Here is a 17,455-nt window from a genome sequence, read left to right as displayed (position 1 = left end):
TTTTTTTTTTTTAAATAACAAACATGTTATACTTACCTCCACTGTGCAGCTCGTTTTGCACAGAGTGGACCCGAATCCTGTCTTCTGGGGGTCCCTCGGCGGCTGTCTCGGCTCCTCCTCGCAAAAGCTTTCTACCTTCATGCGATTGAGCTCGCATGGTGGAAAGCTTTTGCGAGCGCGCTCCCGTGATACAGCGGCGGCCATAGTAATAAAATGACATTCATGTTTATTCACCCCAGCGCATTGTGATGCAGGGTAGTGCGTTGCCACATGGCGCTGTGACTAAAATACAGCATGTTCTATTTTTTTAAGTGTACAGCACTGCAGTGCAATGATGTGAACCAAACACATCGGACATAAAGACATTTTTCTTGTGTAAGCATCGGGACTGTACTGGGAAGCCCAGTGCACTTGGTGTGAATGGGCCCTTAAGGAAAGGTGTGTTGAAAGAAATCCAGGAACTGTCGTGCTAATCACCTTTTAAGAGCGCACTTTCCAACTTTATCAGATCACATCAAGGAACTCCTTTTAGCATAAAATGTTTTAATAAAGGGCTCACCCTTGCCGCACCCCTGATCACATTGAATCATAAAGACTTGCATTACAAACCAGTGGCAAAGCTAGAAATTCTGTCACCCGGGGCAAAAACTCAGTTTGGTGCCCATAGCGGGGCAAGGTCATGTCAGGGTGAATATGCCACCAACTTTAGGGGGAGGGTTGGTTGGGAGAGTAGGGTGTGGAATGCAGCACGCTGCACTGAAACGTGTAGCATTCAGCATTCTATCCCGAAGTAAAATATGTGTTAATAGTGATTTTGAAAGTAATTGGGCCTGTGTGCAGAACCATATGTTGGGCCCTGAGCAAGAACAAGAAAGTGAGGCGTGTGCAGCGTACTGCAGTAAAAACTGGGTGTGCTTTTTATTGTGCTGAGATGTCAGTGCCATCTTAAATTGGTTGTATACCCAAAAGGAAAAAAAAAAAAATATAAGGCAAAGGCATAATGAGCTAGTATGCACCACATTCTGCTGGGTTCACGGCTCCAGTGCTGTGAGTGGCCGGAGCCGCGATGACGTCACTCCCCGGAGTCTTCTTTCCAGCAAGGAGCTCTGATTTTCCAGCAGGGTCCGCCGGACCTTCAGAGCGCTTGCGCCAATGACATCAGCGGCTGCATGCAAGGTGAATATCTCCTAAACTGTACATGTTTAAGAGATATTAATTAATTAATATAATAAGGCTTACCTGTAGGTGAAAATGTGCTAAAGGGGTATACAACCACTTTCATATCATCATAGGCCTCTGGGCAAAGTAATGACATAGGGCCCTTATAAGGGAGATGGTGACCTTGGCAAACAGTGGGTGGGGCTAAAATACATACCTCCCAACTTTTTGAGATGAGCATGAGGGACACCTGTCAGCAAAAGTATGCAGGCATAGGACACACCCCTGGCCACGCCCCCTTAAAAGAGAATTGTATAAAAAACAATATTAGTTGAACCCACAAGTGCTTTTTTTAACCACTACTATTTCTTTTAAATTGGATTTTGGAATTTACAAATGAGGCAATTTAGAAATCAGATGAAAGGTTTAGTGCTAGAAAACACTTTTTGATAGATAAAACGTGCCTTTTTTATACATCTATATAGATCTGACTAAAATGATCGACAAATGAGGAGGAATGAGGGACAGTTGGGAGCAATGAAATATGATACTTATTGGGTGTGGCTTTTACTTATAACATATTACATGTTTTTCACAATGCTGTTGGGGAGTCTTTGGTGAAATATCAGGGGTTTAAACAGACCCCTGATGTCTCACTTTTGAGATAGAGAAAGGGAATGAGGAAACACGTTCTCCAGTTAGGAATGAGTTGGTGCAGGGAACTAAAGGGATGTAGGGGGGCTCTGAGGGAGGAAGAGGGGCTTAAAGGGTGCTGTAAAGGCTTGCTGAGATGTGCAGCTGTCATTGCTGGTTTCGACAGGCATTGAGGGAGTGGTATGTTAACCCTGAAAATGCTGACCTACTTTGCGGCAATCATGTGTTTCCCCCTGCAAGGCAAATGTATAATATGCTAGTATGCGCTGCATACTAACACATTATGAGGGACCTACCTTAAAATGAAGCCCTCCAGTGGTATGTTGTCCACGCTACAGAGACTTCCATCTTCCCCTGGTCTTCCTTCTGTGCTCGTGGGCTGCGGCCACTTGATCGGCCGAGCCGCAATGATGTCTTGTCTGTGGCACACATATGACCAGTGCACGCGCTCTGATATCACTGTCTGCTGCTTGATAGAATATCTCCTAAATGGTGCATGTTTAGGAGATATATAGCTGGATTCAGAGACAGCGCCGCAACTTTAAGGCGGCGTAGGGTATCGTATTTACGCTACGCCGCCTTAAGTCCGAGAGGCAAATACTGTATTCACAAAGTACTTGCCTCCTAACTTACGGCGGCGTAGCGTAAATGGAGCCGGCGTAAGCGCGCCTAATTCAAATTAGGATGAGGGGGCGTGTTTTATGTTAATGGGGGGTGACCCGACGTGATTGACGTTTTTTACGCATGCGCCGTCCGTGTACATATCCCAGTGTGCATTGCTCCAAAGTACGCCGCAAGGACGTTTTGGTTTCGACGTGAACGTAAATTACGTCCAGCCCTATTCACGGACGACTTACGCTAACGACATAAAATTTTCAAATTTCGACACGAGAACGACGGCCATACTTAACATTGACTAGTCCAGCTATTTGATGGAATAACTTTACGCCTGAAAACGCCTTACGTAAACGGCATATCTTTACTGCGACGGGCACACGTACGTTCGTGAATAGGCGTATCTAGTCATTTACATATTCTATGCCGAACTCAACTGAAGCGCCACCTAGCGGCCAGCCTAAATATTGCACCCTAAGATACGACGGCGCAGGCTGTCGTATCTTAGCTAGGTTTAAGTGTATCTCAGTTTGAGAATACACTTCAACTTACGACGGCGCAGATTCAGAGTTACGTCGGCGTATCTACTGATACGCCAGTGTAACTCTCTCTGAATCTGGCCAATATAATTTTCCTCCAGGTAAGCTTTATGTAGATACCTGTAGATAAAAAAAAATGAGAGCTTACTACCATTTTAAGTGCAGCTGATGATAAGTGTATTCTGATATTGCCAGGCCTTGATGTCAGAATACAATGTGCTGGTGCGGACATTGCGTGGATGAGGGAATCTGTTCTTCATTCAGACTGCTGGCTGAAGGAAAAAAAAACACTTATCTATGGGCAGCTTGAAGAGTTGCAGAAAACGTTTTAGGCAACAGGACAATTGGCAGAGATAAAAAGTGAGCTGGGATGGAAAGGGTGCAAGACAGACATGTGTGGAGTGTGGACTTGTGAAGAGATCTGAGGCTGCAGTGATGTTTGTAGTGTACATTTATGGAGGGGAGAGCCCATAACAGAAGAAAATACATAATGTAATCAGTGCGGGGAGATCGGACATATTGTGTGAAAGCGTTGAAATTACTGCGCACTAGAAGTGTAGACAGAGGTGTAGTGTCCAGCAGGAGGGAGCGAGTCAATGGCAGTGGAGAGAGCTCTGTGAGGAAGGAGAGGGATTACCAGGCATGTATGTAGCAATCGTTTGGTGAGATAAAGCAGAGTTAGAGCAGCAGAAGGAGTTAGATAACACGGACCTTGTCCAGTGGAAGAACGTACAACCTTGGTCTGCAAGCATAATTCGTTCCAGAAACATGCGTGTAATCCAAAGCACTTGTATATCAGGATATAAAAGAGAAGAGAGGCACCTCTAAGTGTAGCAATAAGTTTCTAAATGTTGTACCTTCATTAACCACTTGATTACTGGGCACATAAACCCCCTTCGTTCCCAGGCGAAATTTCAGCTTCCGGCACTGCGTCGCTTTAACTGACATTTGCGCGGTCGTGCGACGTGGCTCCCAAACAAAATTGACGTCCTTTTTTCCCCACAAATAGAGCTTTATTTTGGTGGTATTTGATCACCTCTGCGGTTTTTATTTTTTGCGCTATAAACAAAAAAAGAGCGAGAATTTAAAAAAAATATATATATTTTTTACTTGTTGCTATAATAAATATCCCATTTTTTTTTTCAAATGTTCTCAGTTAAGGCCGATACGTATTTTTCTACGTATTTTTGGAAGAAAAAAATTGCAATAAGCGACTGGTTTGCGCAAAAGTTATAGTGCCTACAAAATAGGGGACATAATTATTATTATTTTTTATTATTTTTTACTAGTAATGGCGGCGATCTGAGATTTTTATTGGGACTGCGATATTGCGTCGGACATATCGGACACTTTTGACACAAATTTGGGACCATTCACATTTATACAGCGATCAGTGCTATAAAAATGCACTAATTACTGTATAAATGTGACTGGCAGGGAAGGGGTTAACACTAGGGGGTGAGGAAGGGGTTAAATGTATTCCCTGGGTGTGTTCTAACTGTGTGGGGGGAGGGGACTGACTGGGGGAGGTGACCGATGCTGTGTCCCTATGTACAAGGGACACAGATCGGTCTCCTCTCCTCTGACAGCACGTGGAGCTCTGTGTTTACACACAGAGCTCCACATCCCTGCTGTCACCTGCTGTGTCACCGCCGATCGCGTGTACCCGGCGGACATCGCGGCCGCCAGGTACACGCATCGGCTCTTCATCGATGCGCCGCGACAGTGTTTACCCGCTGCGCGCCACCCAGTGGCGCGCGCGGGTAATGCTTTTGAAAAGACGTCCAAAGACGTCCACCCGGCACTTGAGAGCCGCGCTGTTGACGTCTTTTGTCAATAGCGCGGATCTGAAGTGGTTAAATGTAACCATATTGCTACACTTAGAGGTGCCTTTCTTCTCTTGTATACTCAGTTGTGACATGACGTTACTCTTATATCAAGACATTGCTTCTATATCAAGGCAAAATGTATTAAAATATTTTGCTTGTCTTGTAACTCTCAAACCAAGTTACTCTCAAACCAAGGTTTTGCTGTACCTGCTTCCCAATAACCAAGTTCTCCTACAGCAAGCATGTGAGAGGCAGTGTGCATATATCACTCCACCAGGGACTGACTGGGACTCCATTGTGAAGTGGAAGGAAAATGATAAATGGTTTTCAATTTTTTTTTTACAAATAAATAATAATAGTCAATACTTTGTAGATGTAGAACCACCTTTCGCTACAATTACAGCCGAAAATCTTTTTGGGGGATGTCTCTACCAGCTTTGCACATCTAGAGAGTGACATGTTTGCCCATTCTTCTATTCTTTTCAAAATAGCTCAAGCTCTGTCAGAATGGATGGAGAGCGTCAGCAAGCAGCAATTTTCAAGTCTTGCCACAGATTCTCAATTGGATTTAGGTCTGGACTTTGACTGGGCCATTCTAACACATGAATAAGCTTTGATCTAAACCATTTTATTGTAGCTCTGGCTGTATGTTTAGGGCCCTTGTCCTGCTGGAAGATGAACCTCTGCCCCAGTCTCAATTCTTTTGCAGACTCTAACAGGTTTTCTTTTAAAATTGCCCTGTATTTGGCTTCATCCATCTTCCCATCAACTCTGACCAGCTTCCCTGACCCTGCTGAAGAAAAGCATCCCCACATGATGCTGCCACCACCATGTTTCACGGTGAGGATGGTGTGTTCAGGGTGATGTGCAGTGTTAGTTTTCCACCACACAAAGGCCAGGATTCAGAGACAGCGGTGTATTTTTGTGCGGGCATTGCGCATCTCATATGCACTACGCCAACATAACATAGAGAGGCAAGGCCAGTATTCACAAAGCACTTGTTCCCTAAGTTACGTTGGAGTAGCGTAAATGGGTCGGCGTAAGCCCGCCTAATTCAAATTACGAAGGTAGTGGGCGTGTTGTATTAAAATTAGCCGTGACCCCATGTAAATGAATTTCCGAACGAACGGCGCATGCGCACGCATGCTCAGAATCACGTCGCATATACTCCCTAAGATACGGCGGCTCAATGCTTTCGATGTGAACGTAACCTACGCCCAGCCCCATTCATGTACGACTTACGCAAACGACGTAAAATCCGACGGCTGTTCTGACGTCCATACCCTACATGACTTACCCCTGCTTTATGAGGGATAACTATACGCCGGACGTACGCCTTACGTAAACGGCGTAGCTTACTGCGACGGGCATAAGTACGTTCGTGAATCGGCGTATCTAGGTCATTTACATATTCAACGCGTAAAGCAATGGAAGCGCCCCTAGCGGCCAGCGTAAATATGCACCCAAGATACGACAGCGTAGGAGACTTACGTCGGTCGGATGAAGCCAGAAAAATAGAACATGTTCTATATCTAAACTCTGATGGAATTCATTGGAATTTCCGATGAAAAAACTCAGATGGGGCTACACACGATCGGAATATCCGATGGAAAAAGTCAGTCAGACTTTTTCCATCGAAAATTTTGATTGTGTGTACAAGGCATATTGCAAACCAGTTATTGGCTCTCGATTACCGACAGCCGATAACTGGCTTGTGTTTACATTGTGATCAGCTGTGATTGGACACTGCTGATCATGTGGTAAAAGGCCACTGTGATTTGCCCTTTACCCCGCTCTGTGATCAGCTATGTCCTAGTGACACAGTGATCACAGGAGGACATCATATGACTGGCTGGCAGAAATGATGACTACTGTGCAGTCAGCAAGGGGTTAAGGGCTCATCCAGACAAGCCCATGCCACATGTTTATGTTGTGAAGGGGCCGTGTTGTTACAATGTTTCACACCGCTTGTTTTTTTTTTCCTTCTTAGGCCATTTATAAATGACCTAAGGTTGAAGTGGTTATACCAGGATCATGTCTATTTTTTTTTCAGCCAGCGATTCTCTGTGATGTCAGACACTTGAAGCAACAAGAATTTTATCACTTCTGGTTTCAGTCTTATTTAAACAAAGCTGTTATCAGATTGAACAAGTGTCCTATCACACCAATCTCAGTTTGTTCAGATGGTTGGGAGGACAGAAGAGAGATATGGGGTCTAACAACAGACCCAGGATCTCTTCGTAAAGAGGACCTGTGATGGCCCATGCTATCACAAGGGATGTTGTTCATCCCTTGTGATAGCAATAAAAGTTGCAGCAAAAAAAAATTAAGGTACAAGTTAAAAAGAAAAAAAAGTAAAACGCCCCATCCTCTGGGCTCATGCACCAATGCGAACACGCATGTAGGTTCTACGTGCATATTTAGGCAATGTTCGCACCTCACATATGAGGTATCACCACCAGTGGCAGCTGGTGCTCAAAATATTTGGGGGGGTGCAAACAAACAAAAAAAAAAACATAAATTTCAGCCTCGCTGTGCCCATCAATTGTTACCACTGTGCCATCAAACACAGCCACTGTGCCATCAATTGTCACCACTGTGCCATCAATTATCGCCACTGTGCCATCAATTGTCGCCATTGTGCCATCAAACGCAGCCACTGTGCCATTAATTGTCGCCACTGTGCCATCAAGCACAGCCACTGTGCCATCAAGCACAGCCACTGTGCCATCAAGCACAGCCACTGTGCCATCACACGCAGCCAGTGTGCCATCAATTGTTGTCACTGTGCCCATCAAATGCAGCAACTGTGCCATCAAACGCAGCCACTGTGCCATCAAACGCAGCCACTGTGCCATTAATTGTCACCACTGTGCCATCAAACGCAGCTACTGTGCAATCAAACGCAGCCACTGTGCCATCAATTGTCGCCACTGTTCCATCAAACGCAGCCACTGTGCCATCAAACGCAGCCACTGTGCCATCAATTGTCGCCACTGTGCCATCAAGCGCAGCCACTGTGCCATCAATTGTCGCCACTGTGCCCATCAATTGTCGCCACTGTGCCCATCAATTGTCGCCACTGTGCCATCAAGCGCAGCCACTGTGCCATCAATTGTCGCCACTGTGCCCATCAATTGTCGCCACTGTGCCCATCAATTGCGGCCAGTTTGCCCCTCGTAAAATGTTGCCAGTTTGCCCCATAAAATGCCGCCAGTTTGCTCCATAAAATGCCGCCAGATTGCCCCAAAATACCACCAGATTGACCCCCCACCCGGCACTTACCTTTCTCGGGTCAGCTATCCTCCACGATCCCTCTGTGTCTTCTCCCGCCCTCGATGTCGCTTCAGCCAATCAGGTGACCGGTAACCAGACCCTGTAAACCTAATTGGCTGAGACGCGTGTCAGTGTTAACCAGGGAACGCACACCTTGTGCGCCCTCTGGTTAACCGCTTGGAAGCCGATTAGAGCCCACAGGCTGTTATCGGGAAGCCTATCAGAGCTGCTGGCTCTGATAGACACTTCCAAAACACACCCACCGCTGTTATTCAGATGGCCATCACTCAACAGGGGGCCACCTGAATAGTGGACGGCAGCGGCGACAATACATAGATTCATGCAATGTATGAATCTATGTATTGTTGAGTGACGGTGCAGGAGAGAGGGGGCGGCGCTCCTGCGCCCACTATGGACGCACCACCACTGATCCCCACACATGTCAGAGCAAGAGCAATAATTCTGGCACCAGACCTCCTGTGTAGCTCTAGACTGGTAACCTGTAAAGGCTTATAAAGCATCGCCTATGGAGATTTTTGGGTACTGTCGTTTGGCGCCATTCTACAGTTGTACATTATTTTAAAGCATGACTGTGACATGTTTGGTATCTCTTTACTTGGCATAACATCGTCTTTTATGTTTTACCAAAAATTATATTTGGTTTGTGTTTACTAAAACTCATTAAAATATTTATTTTTTCCTGAAAATGTGTGTTTGATAAACAGCTGCGCATACAAAACGATCGATAATCTTCCACCCTGCCTGATTTACTCAGTTTGATCTAATCCAATCTAAATGGAGTCTTATGGTCGCCATACATGCTTTGGCAAATGACTGATTTATTATCCTGATCGATCTCTTCCAATAGGAATAATCAATCTATAGGTGACAACCCATTCGATCGATATGACAGACATGGGGAAGTGGATTTCACTTGATAGTGGAAAATACGATCGAAAATGATTGATCGTATGTCTGTTTTCCCTGTGTGATCTCATAATCGGATTGATCGAAAAAGGATCTAATTAATGGACAAGCATCAGTGGTGCTAATCGCTGCAACTTTCCAATTCTGCCCGATCGACTCAGTTTGATTGAGTCCAATCTAAATGGAATATTATGGTCACCATACACACTGACAAATGATTACTTTCTTCTCCGATCGATCATTTCCGATAGGAATAATCAGTCTATAGGTGACAACCCATTTGATCGATATGACACACATGGGAAAGTGGATTTCACTTGATAGTGGAAAATACGATTGAAAATGATTGACTGTATATCTGTTTTCACTGCTTGATCTCATAATCAGATTGATCAAAATAGGATCGAATTATTGAACAAGCATCAGTGCTGCTAATCGCTGCAACTTTCCACCCTGCCTGATCGACTCAGATTGAATCCAAGCTAAATTGAGTCTTATTGTGGCCATACACGCTTTGACAAACGATTGATTCCTTTTTCCCGATCGATCTCTTTCGATAATAATCAATCTATAGATGACAACCCATTCAGTCAATGTGGCACACATGGAGAAGTGGATTTTGATCAATACTTATTGATCGCTTGTCATAATCTGATTGAAATACGATTGTATGCAAAGTGCTACTACAAAACGATTGATAATATTCCACCCTGCCTGATCGACTCAGTTTGATTGAATCCAATCCAAATGGAGTCTTATGGTAGCCATACATGCTTTGATTTTTAGTCTTCCTTTTGATCTCTACCAATAGGAATAATCAATCTATAGGTGACAACCAATTCAGTCAATGTGGATAACATGGGGCAGTGGATTTCGATTAATAATTAGTGATCGTGTGCTATAATGTGATCGAAATACGATTGTATCCACAGTGCTACTACAAAACTATTGATAATATTCCACCCTGTCTGATCGAAGAAAGTGATGGCTGTTCACAGATTGGATCACACATCGATTGGATAAAATAAATAAATCAAAGTGTATGTGGTCACCATGACTGCTTGCATATGGGATAGTAATGGGATAGTTATATAATGTATGACCATGGGAGATCAGTGATCATGTGTAATGTGCAGAGTGGTGTCAGTACATGTATGGGATAGTAATACAATGTATGAACATGGGAGATCAGTGATCCTGTGTAATGTGCAGAGTGGTGTCAGTACATGTATGGGATAGTAATACAATGTATGACCATGGGAGATCAGTGATCATGTGTAATGTGCAGAGTGGTGTCAGTACATGTATGGGATAGTAATACAATGTATGACCATGGGAGATCAGTGATCATGTGTAATGTGCAGAGTGGTGTCAGTACATGTATGGGATAGTAATATAATGTATGACCATGGGAGATCAGTGATCATGTGTAATGTGCAGAGTGGTGTCAGTACATGTATGGGATAGTAATACAATGTATGACCATGGGAGATCAGTGATCATGTGTAATGTGCAGAGTGGTGTCAGTACATGTATGGGATAGTAATACAATGTATGAACATGGGAGATCAGTGATCCTGTGTAATGTGCAGAGTGGTGTCAGTACATGTATGGGATAGTAATACAATGTATGACCATGGGAGATCAGTGATCATGTGTAATGTGCAGAGTGGTGTCAGTACATGTATGGGATAGTAATACAATGTATGACCATGGGAGATCAGTGATCATGTGTAATGTGCAGAGTGGTGTCAGTACATGTATGGGATAGTAATACAATGTATGACCATGGGAGATCAGTGATCATGTGTAATGTGCAGAGTGGTGTCAGTACATGTATGGGATAGTAATACAATGTATGACCATGGGAGATCAGTGATCATGTGTAATGTGCAGAGTGGTGTCAGTACATGTATGGGATAGTAATACAATGTATGAACATGGGAGATCAGTGATCATGTGTAATGTGCAGAGTGGTGTCAGTACATGTATGGGATAGTAATACAATGTATGACCATGGGAGATCAGTGATCATGTGTAATGTGCAGAGTGGTGTCAGTACATGTATGGGATAGTAATATAATGTATGACCATGGGAGATCAGTGATCATGTGTAATGTGCAGAGTGGTGTCAGTACATGTATGGGATAGTAATACAATGTATGACCATGGGAGATCAGTGATCATGTGCTGTGTGCAGAGTGGTGTCAGTACATGTATGGGATAGTAATATAATGTATGACCATGGGAGATCAGTGATCATGTGTAATGTGCAGAGTGGTGTCAGTACATGTATGGGATAGTAATATAATGTATGACCATGGGAGATCAGTGATCATGTGTAATGTGCAGAGTGGTGTCAGTACATGTATGGGATAGTAATACAATGTATGACCATGGGAGATCAGTGATCATGTGTAATGTGCAGAGTGGTGTCAGTACATGTATGGGATAGTAATATAATGTATGACCATGGGAGATCAGTGATCCTGTGTAATGTGCAGAGTGGTGTCAGTACATGTATGGGATAGTAATACAATGTATGACCATGGGAGATCAGTGATCATGTGCTGTGTGCAGAGTGGTGTCAGTACATGTATGGGATAGTAATATAATGTATGACCATGGGAGATCAGTGATCATGTGTAGTATGCAGAGTGTTGTCAGTACATGTATGGGATAGTAATACAATGGGAGATCAGTGATCATGTGTAATGTGCAGAGTGGTGTCAGTACATGTATGGGATAGTAATACAATGGGAGATCAGTGATCATGTGTAATGTGCAGAGTGGTGTCAGTACATGTATGGGATAGTAATACAATGTATGACCATGGGAGATCAGTGATCATGTGTAGTATGCAGAGTGTTGTCAGTACATGTATGGGATAGTAATACATTGTATGACCATGGGAGATCAGTGATCATGTGTGGTGTCAGTACATGTATGGGATAGTAATACATTGTATGACCATGGGAGATCAGTGATCACGTGTAGTATGCAGAGTGTTGTCAGTACATGTATGGGATAGTAATACAATGTATGACCATGGGAGATCAGTGATCATGTGTGATGTGCAGAGTGGTGTCAGTACATGTATGGGATAGTAATATAATGTATGACCATGGGAGATCAGTGATCCTGTGTAATGTGCAGAGTGGTGTCAGTACATGTATGGGATAGTAATACAATGTATGACCATGGGAGATCAGTGATCATGTGTAATGTGCAGAGTGGTGTCAGTACATGTATGGGATAGTAATACAATGTATGACCATGGGAGATCAGTGATCATGTGTAGTGTGCAGAGTGGTGTCAGTACATGTATGGGATAGTAATACAATGTATGACCATGGGAGATCAGTGATCATGTGTAATGTGCAGAGTGGTGTCAGTACATGTATGGGATAGTAATACAATGTATGACCATGGGAGATCAGTGATCATGTGTAGTGTGCAGATTGGTATCAGTACATGTATGGGATAGTAATACAATGTATGACCATGGGAGATCAGTGATCATGTGTAATGTGCAGAGTGGTGTCAGTACATGTATGGGATAGTAATACAATGTATGACCATGGGAGATCAGTGATCATGTGCTGTGTTCAGAGTGGTGTCAGTACATGTATGGGATAGTAATACAATGTATGACCATGGGAGATCAGTGATCATGTGTAGTGTCAGTACATGTAAGGGATAGTAATATAATGTATGACCATGGGAGATCAGTGATCATCATGTGTAATGTGCAGAGTGGTGTCAGTACATGTATGGGATAGTAATACAATGTATGACCATGGGAGATCAGTGATCATGTGTAATGTGCAGAGTGGTGTCAGTACATGTATGGGATAGTAATACAATGTATGACCATGGGAGATCAGTGATCATGTGTAGTGTGCAGATTGGTATCAGTACATGTATGGGATAGTAATACAATGTATGACCATGGGAGATCAGTGATCATGTGTAATGTGCAGAGTGGTGTCAGTACATGTATGGGATAATAATACAATGTAGGACCATGGGAGATCAGTGATCATGTGTAGTGTGCAGAGTGGTGTCAGTACATGTATGGGATAGTAATACAATGTAGGACCATGGGAGATCAGTGATCATGTGTAATGTGCAGAGTGGTGTCAGTACATGTATGGGATAGTAATACAATGTATGACCATGGGAGATCAGTGATCATGTGTAATGTGCAGAGTGGTGTCAGTACATGTATGGGATAGTAATACAATGTATGACCATGGGAGATCAGTGATCATGTGTAGTGTCAGTACATGTAAGGGATAGTAATATAATGTATGACCATGGGAGATCAGTGATCATGTGTAGTGTGCAGATTGGTATCAGTACATGTATGGGATAGTAATACAATGTATGACCATGGGAGATCAGTGATCATGTGTAATGTGCAGAGTGGTGTCAGTACATGTATGGGATAATAATACAATGTAGGACCATGGGAGATCAGTGATCATGTGTAATGTGCAGAGTGGTGTCAGTACATGTATGGGATAATAATACAATGTATGACCATGGGAGATCAGTGATCATGTGTAATGTGCAGAGTGGTGTCAGTACATGTATGGGATAATAATACAATGTATGACCATGGGAGATCAGTGATCATGTGTAGTGTGCAGATTGGTATCAGTACATGTATGGGATAGTAATACAATGTATGACCATGGGAGATCAGTGATCATGTGTAGTGTGCAGAGTGGTGTCAGTACATGTATGGGATAGTAATATAATGATCACTGATAGGAGATCAGTGATCATGTGTAATGTGCAGAGTGGTGTGAGGCCAGCAGTGAGCAGTGTTGTCAGTACATGTCTATGAGCTGTGCTCTGATCAGGAGGCACTAGGTGTCCCCAGCTGTGAATTAGCATAGCTCCACCTAGGGGCCGTCCAGTGACATACGTTCCAGTGTAGGTGGGTGCTGACTACAAAAACTCCTGCAAACTCCCAGGAATGGGAGAGAGAAAGTTTCCTCCACTCTGAGTGAGAAGCTTCCAACCCTGGGACCAGTGCAAGGGACTAAACATTGCATGCAAAAGGATTTTTTATTATTATTTTTATTCTTTTTTTGTTTTTTTTACCTTTAATACACTTTTTATTTTTTATTTATTAACCTGATCATCAGCTTTGTACACGATCTGGATGAGTGTTTGGCTCTGTCCCCATAACTTGTGATTGGTGGATCTGAGGACAGAAGTGTGGCACAGCGACCCTCCACAAGACCCACTCTGGATTGGATACATCACACCTTACCACCTACAGGGATCCGATCTCTGGACATGGCCGAGAAAAAGAAGGAGGCTAAGGAGCCAAAGGGGAAAAAGGGCAAAGGCAAAAAGGACAAGAAGGACAAGAAGGATAAGAAGGAACCCCCTCGTACTGATGACATTCCAAGTGAGTGATCTCCTCTTATCAGCGGTGATGACAGGCTGGGCTGTACGTGTAGTGTCAGGGATCTCATTTACCGATCACACCGATCTCATTTACTGATCGGGCACTTCTCCCGATCCATGCTTTCCTCCGGGATCATTACTGACAGCTCCTCGCTTTACATCAACGGGCTGCCGGCTAACCACGGTCACCGGGCTCCATCTGCTTTCCTAAGCTGCCCTCCAGTGGTCACATATGAGTATAGGCGGAGGGGATTCCCTGCAAAGAGCCGCCGCCGCCGTCATTTCAGCATTTCCCAGCGGCGGAAAGACCCACTGAGCATGCCGCTGACGTCATGAGCATTACCTGCAGCTGTCACCGTATGACATTAGACGTGCCTGGAGTCACCCGTGCTGGGTACGGCTATTGCAAGACTCTGGTACACAGGGCACGTGTCCCGGGGCTCTTACTGAGTGACAAATGCTACCAAAACTCTGTAATGATTGCCCGGGTCTTTTACTAGTTGCCTCAGGTATCCCACCTCAGGTCTTCTACTGATTGCCTCAGGTATCCCACCCTAAGTCTTCTCCTGACTGCCCAGGTCTTTTATTAGTTGCCTCAGGTATCCCACCTCAGGTCTTCTACTGATTGCCTCAGGTATCCCACCTCAGGTCTTCTACTGATTGCCTCAGGTATCCCACCCATGTCTTCTCCTGACTGCCCAGGTCTTTTACTAGTTGCCTCAGGTATCCCACCTCAGGTCTTCTACTGATTGCCTCAGGTATCCCACCCTAAGTCTTCTCCTGACTGCCCAGGTCTTTTACTAGTTGCCTCAGGTATCCCACCTCAGGTCTTCTACTGATTGCCTCAGGTATCCCACCCTAAGTCTTCTCCTGACTGCCCAGGTCTTTTACTAGTTGCCTCAGATATCCTATACGGATTGCCAAGTATTCTACCCTAGATCTTTACTGATTGCGCAGATATTTTACTAGTTTCTGCAGGTATCCCAGCAATGGTTTTCTGATTGCCCAGATATTTTACATGTTGCCACTGGTATCCCACCTCAGGTCTTCTACTGGTTGCCCCAGGTCTTTTACTAGTTGCCCTATGTCTTTTACTAGTTTCCACTGGTATCTTACCCAGGTCTTCTACTGATTGCTTCAGGTATCCTACCTCAGGTCTTCTACCGATTGCCTCAGGTATCCCACCTCAGGTCTTCTACTGATTGCCTCAGGTCTTCTACCGATTGCCTCAGGTATCCCACCTCAGGTCTTCTACCGATTGCCTCAGGTATCCCACCTCAGGTCTTCTACTGATTGCCTCAGGTATCCCACCCCAAATCTTCTACTGATTGCCTCAGGTATCCCACCCCAAGTCTTCTACTGATTGCCTCAGGTATCCCACCTCAGGTCTTCTACCAATTGCCTCAGGTATCCCACCTCAGGTCTTCTACTGATTGCCTCAGGTATCCCACCTCAAGTCTTCTACTGATTCCCTTAGGTATCCCACCCCAAGTCTTCTACTGATTGCCTCAGGTATCCCACCCCAAGTCTTCTACTGATTGCCTCAGGTATCCCACCTCAGGTCCTCTACTGATTGCCCAAGTCTTTTGCTAGTTGCCTCAGGTATTCCACCCTAGATCTTTACTGAGTGCCCCAGCTATCCCACCTCAGGTCTTCTACTACCATGTCTTTTACTATTTGCCACCAGTATCCCACCCCAGGTCTTCTAATGAGTTCCCCAGGTAGTTTATTAATTGCTGCAGGTATCCCACCCCAGGTCTTCTACTGATTGCCCCAGATCTTTTACTAGTTGCCACCAGTATCCCACCCCAGGTCTTCTACTGAGTGCCCAAGGTATCCCACCGCAGGTCTTCTGGTTGCCTCAGGTATTTTACTAGTTGCTGCTGGTATCCAAACCCAGGTCTTTTTCTGAGTGCCTCAGGTATCCCACCCCAGGTCTTCTACTGAGTGCCCAAGGTATTTCACTAATTGCCACAGATATCCCACCCTAGGTCTTCTACTGTGTCCCAGGTATCCCACCCAAGGTCCTCTACTGGCTGGCCTAGACCTTTTACTAGTTCCCGCCAGTATCCAACCCCAGGTTTTCTACTGAGTGCCCCAGGTAACCCACCTTAGGTCTTCTACTGGTTGCCCTAGGTCTTTTACAAGTTGCTGCAAATATCCCACCCCAGGTCTTTTACTGAGTGCCCCAGGTCTCCTTCTGAGCAACACGGCTCTCCTACTGAGTTCCCCAAGTCTTTTATTGAGTGCCTCAGGTCTTCTACTGATTACACAAGTTCTTCTACTGAGTGCTTAGGTGTCTTACCCTTGGTCTCCTTCTGGTTGCCCAATGTCTTCTACTGATTGCCCTAGGTCTTCTACTGAGTGCCCTAGGTCTCTTATCTAAGGTTTCCTTCTTATTGGCCTGTGTCTTCTACTAGGTGCCCTAGGTCTCCTACTGAATTTTCCTGGTCTCCTAGCCCAGGTCCTCTTTTTCCTGTTTTCCTACTGAGTGCCCCAGGTTTTCTACTGACTGTCCCAGGTTTCCTAGTGCATGCCCCAGGTCTACTACCTCAGGTTTCCTTTTGAGTGCCCCAGTTCTCCTACTGATTGCCACAGGTCTCCCCTCCCCTAGACCACCTACTGAATTCTCCTACTGAGTGTGCCTGTTCTGCTACCCCAGGTTGTGGAACATCTGGCCACTCTGTGATCAGTGAGAAGTGCTGAGCAGATTACAGAGAATGTCACTTGTTCACAATTTCAAACTCATTGTCTACACCTTGTGTGTTTCTGTTTTGTCACATTATGAAGGAAAATTGCATATTATATGGCCACCATGTGGCTGCTGACATGACATAGGAGACTTACATGTGCAGTGTCTTACCTGAGTGCCTTTCCACCTCTGGTTAACCTGAGCCAGAAGGGGCAGCACATATCTGTGTTAAAAAATCAGATCCATCATGATTAACAAGTTTTTTGTAGCCAAGAACAACTTGTAGAATGTTAGCAATTGAAAGATGAGATGTCTGTACAATAAAGCTTTCCTTTGTT

At 44.5% G+C, this 17,455-nt stretch overlaps 1 protein-coding gene across 9 annotated transcripts in view; it reads left to right on the top strand.

Moving 5' to 3' along the window:
• NRG1 (neuregulin 1) overlaps positions 1–17,455 on the top strand; it is a 944,897-nt gene that overhangs the window by 727,994 nt on the left and 199,448 nt on the right. The window contains exon 1 of one of the 9 annotated variants that reach the window (XM_040325334.1): positions 13,976–14,426. The exons of the other annotated variants lie outside the window; for them this stretch is intronic. Coding sequence (XP_040181268.1) covers positions 14,312–14,426 — 115 coding nt within the window. The 5' untranslated portion in view covers positions 13,976–14,311. Of the gene's footprint in view, positions 1–13,975; positions 14,427–17,455 lie in introns of those variants that run through there. 9 annotated transcript variants of the gene reach the window in all.

This window comes from Rana temporaria, chromosome 1 (genome assembly GCF_905171775.1).
Source record: "Rana temporaria chromosome 1, aRanTem1.1, whole genome shotgun sequence".
In the NCBI taxonomy this organism is placed as follows: domain Eukaryota; kingdom Metazoa; phylum Chordata; class Amphibia; order Anura; family Ranidae; genus Rana; species Rana temporaria.
The sequence above is the reverse complement of the archived record's forward strand: the minus strand, read 5'-3'. Positions and strand labels throughout refer to the sequence as shown.